The following is a 17,779-nucleotide window of genomic DNA, read 5'->3' on the forward strand; positions in this document are numbered from 1 at the left end:
CAGAAATGACGGGCAATGAGCGCGCCCGGCCCCGCCCGCTGAGCGCCCCCCCCGCGGGGAAAGGGCGGCTCCGCCTCCGCCTTAAATTACGGGGTTTATTTCCTTTTGTTTGCTCCTTTCTACAAATTAAAATAAAATAAAATAAAAAAGACACAGCCCCGGCCCCAGCCTCCCCCAAGCCCCTGCTCCGCCCCCCCCCCCGCCCAACGCAGGCAGAGAAATAAAGCGGGGATAAAAAAAAACAAGAGCGAACCCCTCCCGCCCTCCAAACCTTGGCGAGGAACGGCTCCTTTGCTTTAAAAAAAATAATAAAATAGTGCAATTTGTTTTGCTTTGCTTTGCCCCTGGGAAAATGCCCCCAGCCCCCCCCCCCCCCTACGCTCCCCTGGGGGATGGAGCAGGGGGCACCCATGCTGCCCAACCCAAGGGGGTGCGGGAAAAGGGCTCCTTCCCCCCCCACAACAAAAAAAAATTTATTAGGGCAGGGGGCTGCGCCCCCCCCTCCCAAGACACACGTGAAACCCAGAGCTTTTGTGTTACAAAAATATTCCGTGCTTTATTTACTCTGTGGTAGAAAAATAACATCGCCAGGCAACCAGAGTTTCGGGGACACGGATGGGACGAGGCGGCGGGGGGGGGGGGAATCGGAGGGCTCCCATCCTGCCCCCCCCCACCCCCCCCTACCACCCCATGCCCATCCCTGCCGCCCTCGCTCCGGTTCCCCTCCCACTCTGCCCCCCCCTCGCTGCGCTGGTGCCGGAGGGGCCAGAGGGGGACACGGCGGGGCCGGGAGCCGAGAGGAGGGGGGGGGCTGCCAAAATCCTTGGGGGGGGGGGCAGAGGAGGAGACGAGGTCCGGGAGGGGACCCCCGATGGCGCCAGCATGGGCCATATCCCCCCCCCTCCCGCCCCACGCTCCCCCCTCCCTTGGGGAACAGAGTCAAGGAGATAAAAACACCAACGCGCACATGTACATTCTTGGTGACGACTGCAGAAAGCGAATCCGGGCCCCCCCCGGGCCCCCCGCCCCGAGTAGCCCCACATTGTTTTTTTTTTGGGGGGGGGGGACACAGGCTACGGGAAGCGGGGCAGCTCCGGGGGCCGGTGCTTGCAGAAGCGGAAAGCCGAAGCCGGGCCTTTTTGAAAAGGAACATAGAAGGGGGGGGGGGGGGGGCGAAAAAAAAACCACGCGACAAATCGGCTGCCTTTTATACAAGGGCATAAACACCAAAAGAGCCGGACACCACCCTGCGTTTCTGGACAGCACAGAGCAAATCTCGGGGGGCGAGAACCCCCCCCCCATCGCCGCCTGAACAACCCCCCCCCAGCTGGGCACAGAGACACGAACACAGCACAGTCCCCACAGTGCCGGGGGGGGGGCGGGGGGGCCGGCGTGGGGCCGGGACGCCCGGCGGTCACGACTGGGCGTGGGGGATCCACTGACTGTCCATGGGGCGCCGCAGCAGCTCCTCCACGTGCCTGGCCACGTCCATGGTGTCGTCGAGGTCGAAGTCGCCCTCGGGGTCCAGCACGGCGTCGGGGCTGCGGGAGGCCAGGGGGGTGAGGTTTGGGGTCGGGGACAGGCTGCTGGAAGAGCGGGGTGGGGGGGGGGGACGGGGGACCCGATACCTACTTCTGGGCGTACATGTTGTAATGGGGCTGGGAGCAGACGGCGGGCGAAGGAGCCTGGTCCATGTAGGTGGCCCCCCCGGGGGCAGCGTCGCCTGATGCGCTGACAAACCTGCGGGGACGAGGTGGCACGGGCTGGGACGTGGATACGCCCCGGGGAATTTCACCCACCTCCCAGCAGGGACCCAGACCCCAAACCCTATCCCCGTCCCCATAAAAAGCAAGCAACCAACGAGGTCCCAACCCTGCTGGCTGGGGGGAATTCGGTCTTTTGTGGTGGGGGGCACAGCAGCCCTTGCTTGGCCACGGCACCGCACCGCGCTCTCCTCGCGCCCCAGCACTGACACGGTCCCAGCCCTAGGGCTGCGAGGGCAGGGATGCAAAGCACCCGGGCTGGCTGCCCCGGGGACGATCCCGCGGTGCCGTGCGGCCTCGTACTTACTCTGGCACTACTTGCTTGATCTGTGGCTTCACGTACCCATCCACGGCCTTAGCTAGAGGGACAAAAAAAAAAAAGGCAGTGCTGAGGCTCGGAGCAGGAGGCGCGTGCTGCAAGCCTGCGGAGGGGCTGGGGGCTCACGGCACGGCGAGCTGCAGGGCCCCCCCCCCGGCTGGATGTGGCCCAGGGCAGGGGGTGCCGGCAAGCCCAGGCTCCCCCCCCACCAACCCCGGTAGGATGCACAGAGAGGGATGCGTGAGGGGTGAAGGGGCAGCGCTACCTGGCGTGGACTCACAGAGAACCGGCGTGTAGTACTTGGAGAAGACCTCGTCCTTGGGCCGGTCGGGGAACACGTAGATGAGGTAACTGAGGTCCCCGAGGCGGTCGGCCAGGGAGCGGATGGAGAAGTCCCTGGTGGTGAAAGGCATCAGGTTCCAGAACATCCTCTCAGCTGGAAAACAAGAGCGAGGACCGCGGTGATGCCCGGGGCTCGCCGTGACGGCGAAACCGGTCCAGAAAATCCCAGTTTCCTGCGCTTTATCCTTCCTGTAACGTTTAGGGACGAGGCGCAGCTCGCCAGAACGCAGGACCGGGCAGGAGCTAACGGGACCTGGGGGCGGGTTTGTCCTCATAGGGGCACCGTGCGCCTGCTGGTGACGGTGCTGGCACCGAGGGGACACACGTAGGTGCCGAAGGAACACCACGAGCCCCACGGATGGGGACACTTCGGTCCCCAAACTGGGAAAGCCAAGCAAGGGGGAGCTCGAGGGCTGCGCTCACCGGAGTCGAACTTCCACGCGATGGTGATGCCGCCGATCTCCGAGTCGCTGAAGCGCAGGAGGAAGGTGCCGTCGGGCTTGTTGATGAGCAGGTCGTGCGCCTGCTGCTTGTTCACGAAGCCCAGAATGGCCCTAGGCAGAGCGAGGGCGTCAGGGCGGGCGGGCGGGCGCGGGGTGGCGCGCGCGGGGCGGGAGGGCTCTTACCCGTCGTTCCAGTGCGGCTTCAAGTGCTTCTTCAGCACCTCCATCACGCCATCGAACCACTGCCAGAAGGTGTAGTTCCTCCCGGGCAGGTTTTCCTGTTGAAATGCCCAGAGAATGAGCACTCTCGTCTCCAGCCGCGTAGCTGCTGTTAAACAGCACAAGCGCACACGGAGACCTGGCCCATGGCACGGAGGCCGAGGCTGCGAAGCCAGGCACCAGTTGGCCTTGTACCAGCGCCCAGCCACATGGCCCAGCCCCGGGGGAACACCAGCAATGCCTCCCCGAGGGCGCAGAGCACAGCTCCAGCCCCCCATAACCTTCCAAGCACAGAAGGCAAAGCCTTCTGCCCCGCTGCAGCTGGCTCCCGTTTGGGTTTTGCACCACTCCGACAAGACCCAGCTCCTTGGGAGGAACATGCCCCATCCTATCCCTCGGCACAAGCGCTGGCACCGTGGGCGTAGCAAAGCCCCGGTCCCGGCGCACGGCAGCACCCCGGGGCTCCCCGGCCCTCCCAGCGCCGAGCCGCCCCCCCTCACCCGGTTGAACTGGGACCAGGACACCGTGGTGCTGCTGTAATCCTCCAGGTGGGAGCTGGTGCTGTTGAAGAGCTTCTGTGCCAGGAACACCAGGTTCTCCTTCGTCAGCCCGCGGCTGCTCTGCACCTCCGCCTTGAACTTCATGTTGAGCGCCTCGCAGAGCTGCGGCCACTGCACTTTGTCGGGCACCGCGAAGGGGACGCGGCCCTGGGGGGGGGGGACACGGCGCAGGGTCAGCACGAGGAGCCGCCCCCTGCCACCATCCAGCCCCGAGCGCGGCCCCACCAGGCGAGCCCTGCTCCCTCCCGCAGCCCCCCGGGGGGATACGGAGCCCCTCTGGTCCCCCCCCCAAGGGTGGTGGCACTCACAGGCTCCGCAAAGGCGTTGTCCCAGAGCACGGTGGCCGTGGCGTTGTTGTCCTGGCTGCCGTGCACGATCACCACCACGGGCAGGGACAGCGTCTGCCAGGAGGAAGGACGACGGGACGGCGCTGAGGTGGGAGGGGACGTGGGGCACCGCGGCTGCCCCATAGCCCCAGCCCGGCCCCACGGCGTGGGCACGGTGCCCTTGCAGCTCGCTGGTGGCTTTACCTTCACCTGGAAGACCAGCTCGTTGCCACCAACGCTGAACTGCGACTCGAAGAGGATGGTGAACTTCTCCTCCGTCACCGACTCAGCACCGCGGCGGTCTGAGCGCTTGATCCGCTTCAGGGACTGCAGGGACATGAGGGGTGAGCACGGGGGGGACAGGGGACAGTTGGGGGACACAGGGGATAGCTGGGGGCACGAGGGGCGAGCGCATGGAAGGGGAGCGCAGGACAGCTGGGGACATGACCTGCGAACACAGCAGGGATGGCAACACAAAGGGTGACCGCGGGGGGGACATGGCGCAGATGGGGGCACGAGGGGACACGAGACGGGGTGAGCGCTGGGACAGGGGGACGGGGGGGCTCTCACCATGTTGCGGAAGTGGGCGCTGAGCGTGCCGGTGGCCTGGTGATACTCCATCACGCAGCAGTTGTTGAGGATCTCCCCACTGCTCTCACTGCGTGGGAACACACGGGGTCAGGGGGACCACCAGGACGGGGGGCAGCCCCCCCACCGTGTCCTGCTTCAGGCCCCCCAGCCCCCCCCGCCCCCCCGGGCATTACTTGCGGGTGCTCTCGTTCTTCAGCAGGGCCTTGGCTTGCTGCTCGCTGATGATGGTGGCCTTCACCTGGGGGGGGTTCATGTGCACGTTCAGCTTCCCCCCCACCAGGAGCCGCACGGTGGCCGCGAACTTGGTCTGCGTCTTCAGCACCTGGGGGGGCTGCTTCTCGATGATGAAGGTGCTGGGGGGGCACGGGGGTCAGGGGCAGGCGGGCACAGAAGCCCAAGGCCCCCAACCGCTCCCCCCCCCCCCCCCCCAAATCCCCCCGAGCCCACGTCGAGGCCGCCTCTACCTGGTGACCAGGGCAGAGATGATGTCGGTGATGGTGCCGTTCAGCTCCGACAGCATCTCCTCCACGGGGCCGGGGATGGGCAGCTGCTGGCACAAGTGCTCGGCCCTGCGGATCTGCTGCCGGTTCTGCCAGATGATCTCCGCCAGCTTCTCGCACCTGGGGGGGCAGCGAGGCTCAGCACCCGCCGTGCAAGGGCTCAGCACCCCGCCCGCCCCCCCCCCCCGCCGGCGCACCCACCAGGTCTGCAGCACGTCCAGGGTGCCCTCGGGGGGACCCCCGTTCCCCGCCAGCTGCTGCCGGCGCTTCCACTGGATCAGCTCGTCGTCCAGGATGGTCGTTTGCTGCTTGCGCAGCAGCTGCAGCGTCTTCTGGTGCTTCTCGGCCAGCTCCTGCGAGGCGGCACGGGGTCACGGGGCGCGGGGACGGCGGCACAGCCGGCGCGGGGACGGTCCCCCCGGCACTCACCACGCGGTACTGCTGTAGTGTCTGGGCCTCCCGGTGCAGCCAAGCCTCCAGCGACGCCTTCTTCTGCTGCAGCGTCGTCTCCCGCGACAGGCGCTCCTGGGGACCCAGCTGGGAGAGCTGGGAGAACTGGGCTGGGGGACGGGGCGCAGCGTCAGGGCCGGCACCGCCAGCGCCCGGGTCCCCGCGTCCCCTCCCTGGTCCCCCCAGCCACCTTGGAGGCGCATGTTCTCCTGGTACTGGATGATGAAGTACTCCTGCGTCTGCTGCAGCTTCTTGAGCTCATTCTCCGAGTCCTGCGTGATGAGCCGCAGCTCCTCGAAGGTCTGGTTGATCTGCAGGTGCTTCTGCGACATGGCGTCCACCAGGGAGCCGGCCGGCGAGGGGCTCTGCACAGGCACCGCCGGCGCTCAGCGCGGGTTGGGAGACCCTCCCCACCCCACCTGGGTGTTGGGGGGCAATGGGGACCCTCCCCACCCCACCTGGGTGCTGGGGGGCAATGGGGACCCTCCCCACCCTACCTGGGAGCTGGGGGGCAATGGGGACCCTCCCCAGCCCACTTGGGAGCTGGGGGGCAATGGGGACCCTCCCCAACCTGCCTGATGGGGGGCAATGGGGACCCTCCCCACCCTACCTGGGAGCTGGGGGGCAATGGGGACCCTCCCCAACCTGCCTGATGGGGGGTAATGGGGACCCTTCCCACCCTGCCTGCCTGCTGGGGGGCAATGGGGACCCTCCCCAACCTGCCTGGGAGCTGGGGGGCAATGGGGACCCTCCCCACCCCACCTGGCTGCTGAGCACCCCCTGCCTCAGGGCTGCTCCCACAGCCCAGGTGACAGAGACCCCCAGCACCCCCCCCACCCTGCAGGACCCATGGCCTCCCCCCCCCCCCCCCAAATGGTGATGCCCCTCAGCCCCCACTCACGTTGTTCGCCTCCCGCACCAGCCTCTGCTCGTGGTAGAGGATGTGCCGGATGCAGCGCACCAGCTCCATGGGGCACCGGTCGTACGTGTTCTGCACGGGAGGCGAAACTTGAGCCAGGCGTGGGGCAAGGAACCCCCCCCAGACCCCCACCCGCCGCAGCCCCCCCCCCCAACTCGCCTGCAGCTGCGTGGCATAGTGCCCCAGCTTGATCTTCAGCAGGAAGCCGTCTTCACCCACTTGGTGATCCGCCTTCTTCTGCAGCTCCTGGATCAGCCCCTCCAGCAGCTGCGTCGCCTTCACGTTCTCCTGGGGGTTGTCGAGGTCGATGGAGTCCCTTGAGAGGAGGGGGGGGGGGGGGACACACAGAGCGATGGCATCAGGCCAGCACGGCCCCACGGGGGGGGCTCGGCACAGCGGAGACCCCCCCCCCCCCCGGCACGGACACGGGGTGGGGGGCAGCAGGACCCGCGGGGACGGGCACCCCCCCGACCTACCATGCCTGGCTCTCGATCCACTGCGACAGGTAGTGCCGCACCTCGATGGGGAAGTGCTGCCCGTAGAGCGCCTGCATCTGCCGCAGGGCTTCGCCCTGGAGCTGCTGCGCCTGGATCCACACCGCCATGGCTCACCACCTGCCGGGGACACGCGGCGGGCGGGCATCACGCGGGGGGGCCCCGGCACCGAGCACCCCTCCAGATTTACAGGAGCTTCCCGGCTCCTCCGGCACCGAGCGCTGCCGGAGTCACCGCAAGGGGACGGGGGGACCCCGGCTGCGTGCTACCCGCTATTTTCTAGGGAAAGCCCTCGGAGAGCTCTGCTGCCAAAGCTCTGCTGCCTCGGCCGCGCCACGCAGCCGTGGTTTCCCTTTGCAGCACCGCGGGCGCACGGCCAGGGAAGCGAGGAGGGATGGGGGGGCTGGAGAGGAGCCCCAGCACCGGCCTGCCAGGAGCAGCCCCCACGGTCACACAGGATCACAGCCGCCCACCCCGCGCCCCAGCACCACAGCGTGGGGCTTTACCAAGCGCCTTTTGGGGTGACCCTGGCATCCCCACTGCTCCTTGGGTCATCGTGGGGCAGCCACACGCCCACCAAACGCAGCAGGGAGACGGCACCTCCGAAAAGCCCGAGCTTTCCTCCACACCCTGCCCCATGCACAGGAAGAGGAACAATAACCCAGTTGGCTATAAATGATTTTTTCCCCTATAAAAAGCAAGGAACATTTCCACATTCACGGAAAAGGCGCTGAGTTAGAAATCCTTCTGGTAAGGAGGACCTGGGGGAGGCAATAAAAAACTGAAAGCGATGAGGGATAGGGAAAGGGGGAAGGCCGACAGCAGGATGCGTACGGGCACTCAGCAATTGCGAACAATTGATAAGAGGCCCTGATGGAAAACGCTGCTGCTGGCGGAGCTGCAGGGAACGCCAGGAATGGTTTTTTTTTTTTTTTACTGCGCCAGGAATGGATGAAACCCTGGGAGCAGCCCAAGCCCAGCGCAGGAACATCAGCACGGACAAAACCCAGACAAACGCTGCTCCTCCTATCGAAACGGGGTGATGTATTCCCAGCGTACAGCAGCTGAACGCTTCCTATTCCACTTCACCGTGTTGTTAAGCAACAAGTATTGCTCTGCCGCTGCGGTCAGCTCGCCATCAGGGCGGACAAAAGGCTGTGGCCTTGGAGCAGGAGCTGTGAATATTGCTGCTGGGAACGGCCGGGCGCAAACCGAGCCAGCGGCACGCCAGGGCTGGCGAGGGGAGCGGCAGGACGGCGAGGACAGCCCCGAAAAAGCACTCATGAAGGGCTCTGACACGCTCGCTATGTGCCGAAAAGCACCACCGATGCACCCGCGGGCGTTCCTCCGAGCGGCTCATTTTGGTCTCCCGTGCCTCACCCGCAGGCTGGCAAACCTCCCCGCGGAGCCGCAGGGCGCCCGGAGCGCGCCCGCAGCCGGCGCAGCGCCAGCCCCCGCCGTCACGAGCGGAGCTTCCCCGCCACGAGAGCCGGCCACGGCTTCAGCACGATCCCAAAAGGCACGGCAAGCCCCGCAAAGGGCATCCCCACCCCGCAGAGCATCCCGAGCCCGCGGCGTGACCACGCCGCGGCCGAGGTGCCGCGCTTTGCCAGCAGCCCCACGCTCCTGCATCGCACGGGCGAAGCCGTGAGCGATCGGTGCCTCGGCCGGACCCAGGACCGGCACCATCCTCCCCGAGCAGCACCCGGGGCCGGCTGCAGCAACCGGCCACACGCACGTTCGAACAATTGCAAGAGACGGGTAATTGCAGTGGTTTTTAAGCTGCTTTGCATGTGCTTAGTGCTGGCAGCGAGCTATAATCCCACCCATTACCGCAGCTCGGTTAACCAGCAGCAACTCAACAAGCCACAGCGACTTGCTCGCCGGTGACTTAGCGCCTGCGAGGCTGCACGCACGGCGGCTGGACAAGGGTCGGGGACGGGGACGGCAGCCCCCGAGGGGACAGCTCGGGCAGGGGATGCCCGCGAAGAGAAGGATGGGAGATGCGGACGATGCTTCGGCACCCAGTGGCCCCGCTGCCCAATCGGCCTTGCCAAACTGGCTGCAAAACGGGCGAAATTCACCTCAAAGAGGTTTCCCAGCGGGCTAAAGGGGGTGACGCGGGAAGGAATGCACGGAGGGGTGCGGGAGCACCCTGGGGGATAGCAGGTGGCCAAGGGACCCTCGTAAGGCAGCAGCGGGGCCGGGCTATGGCCAAAGTCCCCCTTGGCAGCCCCGGAGCCTCCCAGACACAGCGGCGGGCTGGCGGCCAGCTCCGGATCGCGTGCTGCAGGAAAGCCAGAGCCCACGGGCGAGCAGACAAAAGGAGGGAAGTGTCTCACAGGGCGAGGCTGGCAGCGGCGCGTTCCCATGCGCGGCGAGCACGGCAAAGCCCCGCCGCGGGCAGCTCCTGCCCCGGGGCCTGCACCCAGGGGCTGCTGCTCGCCCCAGCGAGCCGGCTCGGGCTGAGCCACGGGATGCTTATGGGATGCTCGTGGCGCAGAGCTATGGGGTGCTGGGGGCACAGAGCTGCAGGATGCTCGCGGGACACTCCTGGCGCGGCTGTGGGATGCTCATGGCACAGCCGTGGGATGCTGGGGGCACAGCCATGGGATGCTCGCGGGACGCTCGTGGCACAGCCACGGCACGCTCCTGGCACTCAGCTCACAACCCAGGTTCACCCCCTGCCCTCACCCCGACACCGCCACCGAATGCAGCCCCAGCTCCCTTCCTGCACCCCGCAGAGCCAGCTAAAGCCCGGGGGGGGGGGCGGGGGGCCACCAAAGGGCTCTGGCTACACCCCCCCCCCACGCCTGCCCCGTGCAGCCCCTCTGCCGCCGTGGCTCCCGCGCTGCCCTTTGCCTGGCGCTCCCCCGGCCCCGCGGAGGGGGGGTTCTGGGTGCAGCTTCCTTCCCGGCAGGGAGCGCGGGGCCCCAGCGGCGGTGCAGCCGCGGCGCCGGCTCCGTCCCGCCGGCACGTAGCAGCCCTGCGCCCGCTGCAGTAAACACACGGACACGTGGTTTCTCGGCACCTCCGGGAGCCCACGATCGCTTCCAGGTCAGAGCCGGCCTCGCTGGCGGCCGCAGGGCCGGACCCCGCGCTCCCAGCAGGGTTGGTGCTGCCGGGGGGGGGCGGGAGTCGTCTCCGGTCCTGCCCTGGTGGCATCACGCCTGCCCCCGCCGGATGGGAACCCGCATCCCCCCGAGATGGCAGCCCCATGCTGGCTCCCCTCTGGGGCAGGATCCGGCCCCCAGCCCCCAGCCAGGCCCCGGGAATGGTAACGCTGGCAGCCGACAGTGGCTGCTCGGCACATGGATGGGCTCCAGTCCCCTCCCGACCCCCCCTGCAGACAACCGCTCGTCCCCTGCATGCCACACGTGTGCCTGGGGGATGCACGGAGCCCCCCGGGGCAGCCCCTATTGGCTCGACCCCCCCGGGGCTGCCCCACCTCAGCCCCCTCGCCTCGCACGTGGCTGCCGCGCACCGCGTCCTGCCCTGCCCGGAGGGGACACGAAGGGCTCGGCACGCACCCAAAGGGGCCCGGAGCCCACGGGCAGCCGTGCCACGGCCTCCCCACGCATGGCTTTGGTGGGGGGTGGATGAGCCCCCGGGGACGGTGCTCAGTTCCTCCACAGCACCGGACCAGCAGCACCGGCTGGGTGCCCATCCCGCGGCCGTACTCACCGGGGGTCAGCGCCGCTCTGCCCGCTGCGGCCCCCCCCCCCCCCGCCGGGGGCAGCCCGGCCACGGCTCCGGGCAGGCGCTGCCGGCGCAGCCGGGCTCCCGTTGCGGCCGTTTCGCAGGCTGCGAGCTACAGGAAGGAGCCGAGAGCAGCTATTTCCTTCCAAAATGTCAGCTGCCTGCGCAGTCGGGCAGCGCCGGGCTCCGGCAGCTTCCTCCGCTGCCGCCTGCATGGTGCGGCCGGGGGCACGGGGCCGGCGCCCCCTGATCCTTAACCCCGCAGCGGGGCACGGCCTCTCCCCGTGGGGCTGAGCCCCCCCACCCCACCCCGGTGCCCCCACACCCTGAGGGCAGCCGGGGAAGGACCCGGAGGACGGGTGCGGGAGGGATGCGGGAGGGACGGAGGGCTTGGACTCACCTGCGCCCCACGGCTCCGCTCGCGGCCCCGCGCCTCCCCCGGCGCACGGCACCGGGGCAAAGCCCCCGGAGAGCGGCCCCCGGCCCCCCCCCCCGCCCGCTCCGAGCTCCCCAGCGAGCACCGGGCTGCGCCGGGGCCGGCGTGGAGGGCAGCCGGCGCTGGAATTGGCGCGGCTCGCCCCTTCTACGCCTGCCTGTGGTTTCCAGCTTTCGGTCGAGAGGTGGAGGCAGCGCCGGGCGCAGGAGGCGAGCTCCTTCTAGAAGCGTGGCGCTTTGATGGCTTCTGGTCGCCTCGTGCACCAGAGCGGCGGCGGCCGAGGGCTCGGCCCTGGCGGCATCAAGGTCGGCGCCCTGCCCGCCACCGGCCTGCTGCCCACGCTGGAAACCGCCCGTGCCGGGGCAGGGGAACTCGGGGCTCACGGCCGAGGCATCGGCGGCTCTGAAAATTCACTATTTCCTCCCCGGGGCAGGGCCGAGGGCCCGGCAGCCGGCGGGCGGAGGTGCGCTGCCCGCTCTGGGCTCTCCCATCCGGCAGCGGCCCCGTGGGCCGGCGGCTTTGGGAGCCAAAATGGAGAACTTGAGCTCCGACAGGAACAAGGAAACCCCAAACACGGCCTGACGCTGTCCAGGGGGAGAAGCTGGCCGCGCCCGTAGGTGGCAGCGCCCCAGGGCCCCTGCGCAGCCTCAGCACGGGCAGGGAGCAGCGCTGCCACCCGAAAACCCGCAGCCAGTGACTCAGGATGGCAGCAGGGACTGCCTCCAGGTGACATTACTACGAGCCGCCGGCGCTGGGTTCGATTTGCCCTCCGGCATTTGAAGCCTTCGGGAACGCGTGGCTCCCCTCTGCAGATTTTCCCTCACGACCACAAAGGCCCAGAAACCCGCGTCATAACAAAACCGCCGAAATACCCGACGAAATCCCGGCGAAATCCCTCGAATCCAGGGGCCGAGAGACAACAGCTCCTGCGCGCTGCAGGAGCAGCCCCCGGCTGCCCCCCCCCCGGCTCACCCCAACCCCGCGCGTCCGACGGAGCACAATATTTTCCCCGACACACCAAAAGCCCAGCACGACGGCGAGGAGCCCAGCCCTGCCCCACACCTCGGGATGCAGCACCCGTCGGACACGGTGCCAGCCCCTGCTGGCACGCAGGGGACCGGGCGCAGCCACCCGGGACCCGCGCCCCCCCCCCCTCGCACCCACCAGCCCCAGGGCACGCCGCTAATTCCTGCCCAGACCCAGCACAAGCCCGGGAGGGCCGGGCTGATCGGAAGGACGCGAGGATTAAGCTCACCGCAGCGTCGAATTAGTCCCGATTTGGGGCTGGAGACACAATTTCATTTTATCTGCCATGCCTCGGCGAGCGCGCACAATCGGGCTAATCCAGTTACCTGCCCAGTGGGATTTGCAGCGCGGAGCCCAGACGGGGCAGCGCAGGCACCGGCGGCCCCGCTCCATCCCGGGGGGGAGGACGTGTGGGAGCCACCGCCGGGGGACCCGCAGTGACCCCCCCCACACACCTCTGCCTCCCCCGGGGGTCCCGGCGCAGCTGGCAGCATCTGGGCTCCCTTGGGTGCAGACGAGCAGCCAATTTGCGTGCCCGGTCAGGAGGAAAACTGCCTGCTGTCGGTGCATGCATGCCGAGGCTTCCCGCCCTGCCGCGGCACACCGGGCAGGCACTTTGGGGGTTTTTTTGGGGGAGTTTTTAGGAGCTGAGGCGCAGGTGGCACAATGCAGCCCCGCGGGGAGGTGCTCTCGGAGCCGGGCAGCAGAGCAGGCAGGGAGGCAGAGCAAACCTCGCTGCAGGAGGAGGGGGCGTGCAAACACCCCGGGAAGCCGGGAGCAGAGGGAACTCGTCAGAATGGGAACAAAAAGCCAAAACACGGATGTTTGAGGCAACAAAATCCCATTCCTAGCAGCACCCCGGGGCTGGCGGGTCCCTCCCACGGTGGTGGCAGAGCTCAGCGTTTGCCTTCACGCTCCCGGTGCCCGGCGCACGCCCCGGCCACCCCGCGGAGCGGCCCCGTGGGGATGCGACCCCCACAAACGCGGGGATCAAAAACCAGCCGGGTCCTGCCCATGCCATGCCGTGGCTCCTGCTGGGGGTGCGGGCAGGGCAGCGTGACCCCCCCGGCAGCGTTCAGGGGGCAAAGCGCAGCCCAGGAGCCGGAGCCGGCGGCGCTCTGCGGGATGGCAGCGCCTGCTCCGCCAGCGGGAGCAGCACCCGGGGGCACCACAGCCCCGAGTTCAGCAGTGACACTTGGCACGTGGGCGCGGGCTGCGCCGCAAATCCCCCACCTAAACATTTCTAAGAGGCCTAGGTGACGAATGGGTTTATAAAAGGAGCGTGCCGGGGCCGAGGCAGCTGTGCCGTCGAGCCCCGAAGCGCCAGGGCTGCGTTTGAACAACAGCTAGGCCAGGGATCGTTTTACAGCTGTGCTTTAGCCCAGGCGAGGGGCTGCGATGTGCCACAAGCGAGACCTGCCTCTTTTCCCTGTAAAAGCTTTGCAGGCGGAGGAACACAAAGCCAGACAGGGGCACTCGGCCGCCGGGGCCGCGCAGGCGCTTCCAGCCCCGGCCGAGCACCAGCCTTTTCCCCAATTCCCTCCCCAGGCAGAGCCCTGCCGGAGCCCGGCCTCTCCGTACGGCAACGAGAAGAAGACGTGAAGTCACAGCGAGAAATGGAGATTGCAAAACTCACCAGCGGCCGCTTCAAAAACGGGGAGCAGCGTCGCGACCATGTCCCGGACCGGCTGCGGCATCCCAGCCGCCAGAGCCCCGCTGCGGAGCCAGGCGGGCGCGCATCGCTCCCGGGCTGCTCGGAGAGCGCGCCCCGGGGCGAGAAGCACGCCCTTCTGCAGGCAGCCGGCGCTCCTGGCCCCTCTGGTGCAGCTAGATGGGTGGATTCTGCTTTATCAGCAACTCGGCTCACCCCTATCGGCCAGGAAGCCGTGTTCACATGTGTGCCTCCCCCTCGACATTTCCCAACGCGGCAGGGAGAAGCAGTTCACGGCAAACGTACCTTTTATCAGCCAGCAGATGTTGCTAGAACTGTTGCTGCATGTAAAATACGGGGCATGCCCGGCGCAGCTTGGATCCCTGCACCGGACACGCGGTGCCAGGGTGAACACCCCCGCCCCCCTTCCTCCCGGGATCAAAACACTTGGGGGTTGCAAAATAGACACCCCATGAAAGGAAAGGCACGCCACAGAAACATTACAGCTGTCGAGGCTGCTCCTCCTGGAGCATGCTGGAGCCCCGGGGCAGGCTGAGCCCAGCCAGCAGCCGGCACAGCCTCCGGGGCCAGAGCCCGGCCCTGACCCCCAGAGCGGCACCAGCACCCCCGGGAGCCCCTCGAGCAAGGGGACGGTGCCCCCGCGACGCAGGCACCCCCACTCCACCTTCCTGCCGTGCCCGGGGACTGCTGCGAGGCCCCTCGAAGGCTTACAGTAATTCCTTGCAGAGCAAAAAAGTCATTTCCCAGCTGACGGGGCCGCTTTACTGTACGCAGCACAGCACAGTCACCGCTCACCGCCCGGCCGCCCACGCGGGGCAGGAGTACAAGGAGCAGGGATTTTTCGCGAGCAGGGTATCTGGGTTTTGCTATCACTCGAGAGAGAGCTGGGAAACCCCACGGCGAAGACCTCACAGCCTGTTTGGAGTCAGCACTTCCCCTGCAGCACGAGGGGAAGGTCCCTGCAGCGGCTCCGTGTCACTCATGGCGCAGAGCATCCCCGGCGGCTGCTCCCCGGCCCCGAGCGCTCGGGCGAGCATCCCTGGTGGGGCCACATCCCCCCCCCCCGAGGCACCGGCGTTGTGCTGCAGAGGGACAAGACAGGCGCATTGAAGCTGGTGATGCAGCTCCAGAGACAACTGCTGGGGGGCCAGGCACCCCCCGAGGGGCCACACCATAGGAAAAGCCCTGAAATGCGGCGGTGGTGACAGCAGCCCATCGCTCCCCGTTTCCAGCGTGGGCTCCCCCAGGGTCAGGCTGTTGACGCCTCTCGGTCTCAGCGGGAGCTCCTCCTCCCATGCTGTGCAGCACGGCACGGCCGGTCGCCTCCCCGGTGCTGGGGGCAAGCCCTGAGCTCCAGGGATGGTTGCACAGCCCACGGCGAGGGGCTCCATCCTCGTGTCAGGCGCTCGGGAGCCAAAGCAAGTCAGGCTGGGATCCTGCCAGCTTCGGGAGCCCCAGAGCTTGCTGCAGCTCCCCCATGGGCGCGTGAGGCAGACACCCCTAAAACCTTCACCTCCTGACCCCAGAGCAAGGCGCCGGGCCCCAAGCACCCTTCCAGCACCACCAGGTAAGGATTGCCGTGCTGGTGCACGAGGCCAGGCTGCTTCCCCGGTCCCCGTGGCGCGGGCCAGGCTCTGCAACCGCCCCGCACCAGATGCCCCGCACAGGATCCAGCTCCAGGGCTTGCACAAGCTCCGCGCTGCAGCCACGAGCTCTGATGGAGGTGCAGGGCTGGCAGGGGGGCCAGGGGTGCCCTGCTGCACCAGCACAGCCCACGGCATGCTGCTGGCGAGAAGCACGCCTGCTTGCATCCTCCGGGCTTCCCAAGGACGTCGCCAAGAGCTGACGGCGTGTTGGGGTTTAACCCACGTTCCCCCAGAGCACGGGGGCCGGGCAGCACCGCAGCTCTGCTCCGGTCGCCGTCCTCCAAAAGCCCCAGGTGCTCCACAGGCTCCTGGGGACTTTCTGAGCCCATGCCCTGCCACGGGTGAGCCCTGTTGCCCCAAAAAGCATGGCACGGTCGTGCCATGCCGCAGCGTGGCCCATCGATGAGAGCCAAGAACCCACGGGCAAATTGCCGGGGGTCGCCTCCCCTCCCCAAGCCGTGGGGCTCTCCCGAGCAAGGTGGGGCGCGCGGGGCTCCGACTGCAAGCTCTCGCGAGCCAACGGCCCCAGCTCCGCGCTGCCATCGGAGGTGTTACCGCCGTCAGCAGATCAGGCGGAGGTGCCTGAGCCGGGCCATGCCCCCGGGGACGAGCCCTCACCCGGGGCTGGGTGCTGGCACCCCGGGGCCCTGCAGCGTGGCCAGGAGCACCCGGAGAGCCCTGCCTGGCACGGGCCCGCCGGCTGGCCGGACCCACGCAGGGCCCTGACAGCTCCTATATCCTATCCGACAGGTGGCTCTCCCTCCCGAGGGGTCGTAATTAGCCCTGCCGCTAACGCCGGCCGGCAAACGAGTTGGGTGAAAGGCCACCGGGCGCCGCACGCCAGGGCGCTCTCGCCGCTCCCATCTTGGCCGAGGGATTTATTTTCCATCCCGCTGCGGCTCTGCCCAGCGGCACGCCGCCGCCGCCGCGCTCCCGAGCACTGGCGAGCAGGAGGGGGCTGCCCCGCTTTCGCCCCCCCCGGCACCCCAAGCCCGGAGGGGTGCCAGGCTGTCCTGGGCACGGCGCACGCGACCTCCCCAGACACCGTTTGGGCACTTTCCGAGTTGCCTCCCGGAGGCAGAGCCGCTGACGAGCGGCCCCCTCCCGCACCGCCGCGTCCTCGGCGGCTCCAGCCCTGCAGACGGCGGCCCCCCCCCCGGTGCCGTGTGCCCCCCCCCCGGTGCCGTGTGCCCCCCCCCCCCGGTCCCGTTTCCCCCCCCCACCCCCCAGTTCCTTGTGTCCCCCCCCCCGGTCCGGGATGCGCCGTGCCCCCCGCCGGGCTCCGCGCAGCGGCCGCGCAAAGTCCGCGCCCCCCGCGGGGGCGTGCGCCCGGCCCGGCCCGCACCTGCCGGGCTCCGGGGGGGGCCGGGGACACCCGGGGGGGTCCGGGGAAGGTGGGGGCCAGGAGCTGCCGCCGCCGGGGTTCCCGGTCCCGGTTCGCCGTCGAAAAAAAGCGAGGCCAAGGGCCCTGCGCCGGGCCCCGCCGCGAAGTTGCGTTTGGCCGCCGCGAGTTACGAAACAGCCAAAATATTTACCAAAAGGAGGAGGGGAGGGGGGGGGGGGGGAGGCAGAAAAAAAAATAATAAAAACGAAATAATCAACATTTTAAAAAGCCGAACGGCACCGAACCCCCCGACGGCGCCTTGGCACGGCCGCGGGTGCCCCCCCCCCCCCCTCCCCGCATCGCCCCCCCGGGAGCGCGGCGCTGCACGGCCCGGCCCGGCTCGGCTCGGCACGGCTCGGCCCGGCCGCCCCCCGCGCCCTGTTTACGGCCGCGGAAAGCGAAAGCGGGCCCGGCCCGGCCCGGCCCGGCTCGGCACGGCCCCGTTCGGCGGCCCCGCGCCCGCCCCTACCTGCGGCCGCGGCGGCGGCTGCGGCTCCGCTGGCTCCGGCGGCTCCCGGCGCTCGGCTCCGCCGCCGCTCTGCCCCCTCCGGCCGCCGCCGCCGCCGCCGCCGCTGCCTGCGCCGCCCCCCCCCGCCGCCGCCCGGCCCGGCCCGGCCCCGCTCGGCCCCGCTCGGCCCGCCCCCGCCGCCGCTGCACCGCCCCGCCCGGCACCGCCGCCCCCCCCCCCCCCCCCACCGGCACCGGGCACCGGGCACCGGGCTCCGGCATGGGGGTTGGGAACCGGGTGTCGGTACCGGTACTGGGTTTGGGCACCGGGCACTGAGTGTTGGGACTGGCACCGGTATTGGTACCGGTATCAGGTTTGGACACCGGGCACGGGGTGTTGGCACTGGGTATCGGCACTGGTACCAGGTTTGGACACCGGGCACCAGGCACTGGGAACCAGCACTGGGCGTTGGTACCAGTACCAGGTTTGGGCACTGGGCACTGGGTATTGGCACTGGCACCGGTATCGGTACTGATACCAGG

General features: G+C 68.6%; 1 protein-coding gene across 4 annotated transcripts; it reads right to left on the reverse strand.

Moving 5' to 3' along the window:
• Positions 1–529: 529 nt before the first annotated feature.
• LOC308181721 (signal transducer and activator of transcription 5B) lies at positions 530–17,395 on the reverse strand. Of its 4 annotated transcripts, none has more exons than XM_080565277.1 (19): positions 17,259–17,395; positions 6,909–7,046; positions 6,592–6,748; positions 6,415–6,504; positions 5,704–5,878; positions 5,493–5,623; positions 5,265–5,416; positions 5,028–5,183; positions 4,737–4,916; positions 4,543–4,630; positions 4,177–4,299; positions 3,955–4,047; positions 3,587–3,793; positions 3,051–3,145; positions 2,848–2,978; positions 2,363–2,518; positions 2,071–2,122; positions 1,633–1,740; positions 530–1,541 (listed from the first exon to the last, which is right to left on the reverse strand). In XM_080565277.1, exons 2-19 carry the CDS (start codon positions 7,034–7,036, stop codon positions 1,415–1,417), a joined length of 2,349 nt encoding a protein of 782 aa, XP_080421403.1. In that variant the 5' UTR covers positions 7,037–7,046; positions 17,259–17,395; the 3' UTR covers positions 530–1,414. The 4 variants fall into 4 exon arrangements, with proteins under 4 accessions (XP_080421403.1, XP_080421400.1, XP_080421402.1 ...); XM_080565274.1 differs by having other exon boundaries at positions 2,348–2,518; XM_080565276.1 differs by lacking the exon at positions 17,259–17,395 and adding an exon at positions 11,026–11,135 and having other exon boundaries at positions 2,348–2,518.
• Positions 17,396–17,779: the final 384 nt, after the last annotated feature.

The sequence above is a fragment of the Anser brachyrhynchus genome (assembly GCF_964034855.1).
Source record: "Anser brachyrhynchus genome assembly, chromosome: 22".
Taxonomy (NCBI): domain Eukaryota; kingdom Metazoa; phylum Chordata; class Aves; order Anseriformes; family Anatidae; genus Anser; species Anser brachyrhynchus.

Bases quoted from the DNA above. Each gene is read 5' to 3' on its own strand.
- LOC308181721 (XM_080565274.1), bottom strand. From the start codon at position 7,036: ATGGCGGTGTGGATCCAGGCGCAGCAGCTCCAGGGCGAAGCCCTGCGG. The intron at 4,048-4,176 runs GTAAAGCCACCA...TCCTCCTGGCAG, and splicing joins AGCTGGTCTTCCAGGTGAAG to ACGCTGTCCCTGCCCGTGGT. The intron at 2,519-2,847 runs GTGAGCGCAGCC...CTTGTTTTCCAG, and splicing joins CGCGTGGAAGTTCGACTCCG to CTGAGAGGATGTTCTGGAAC.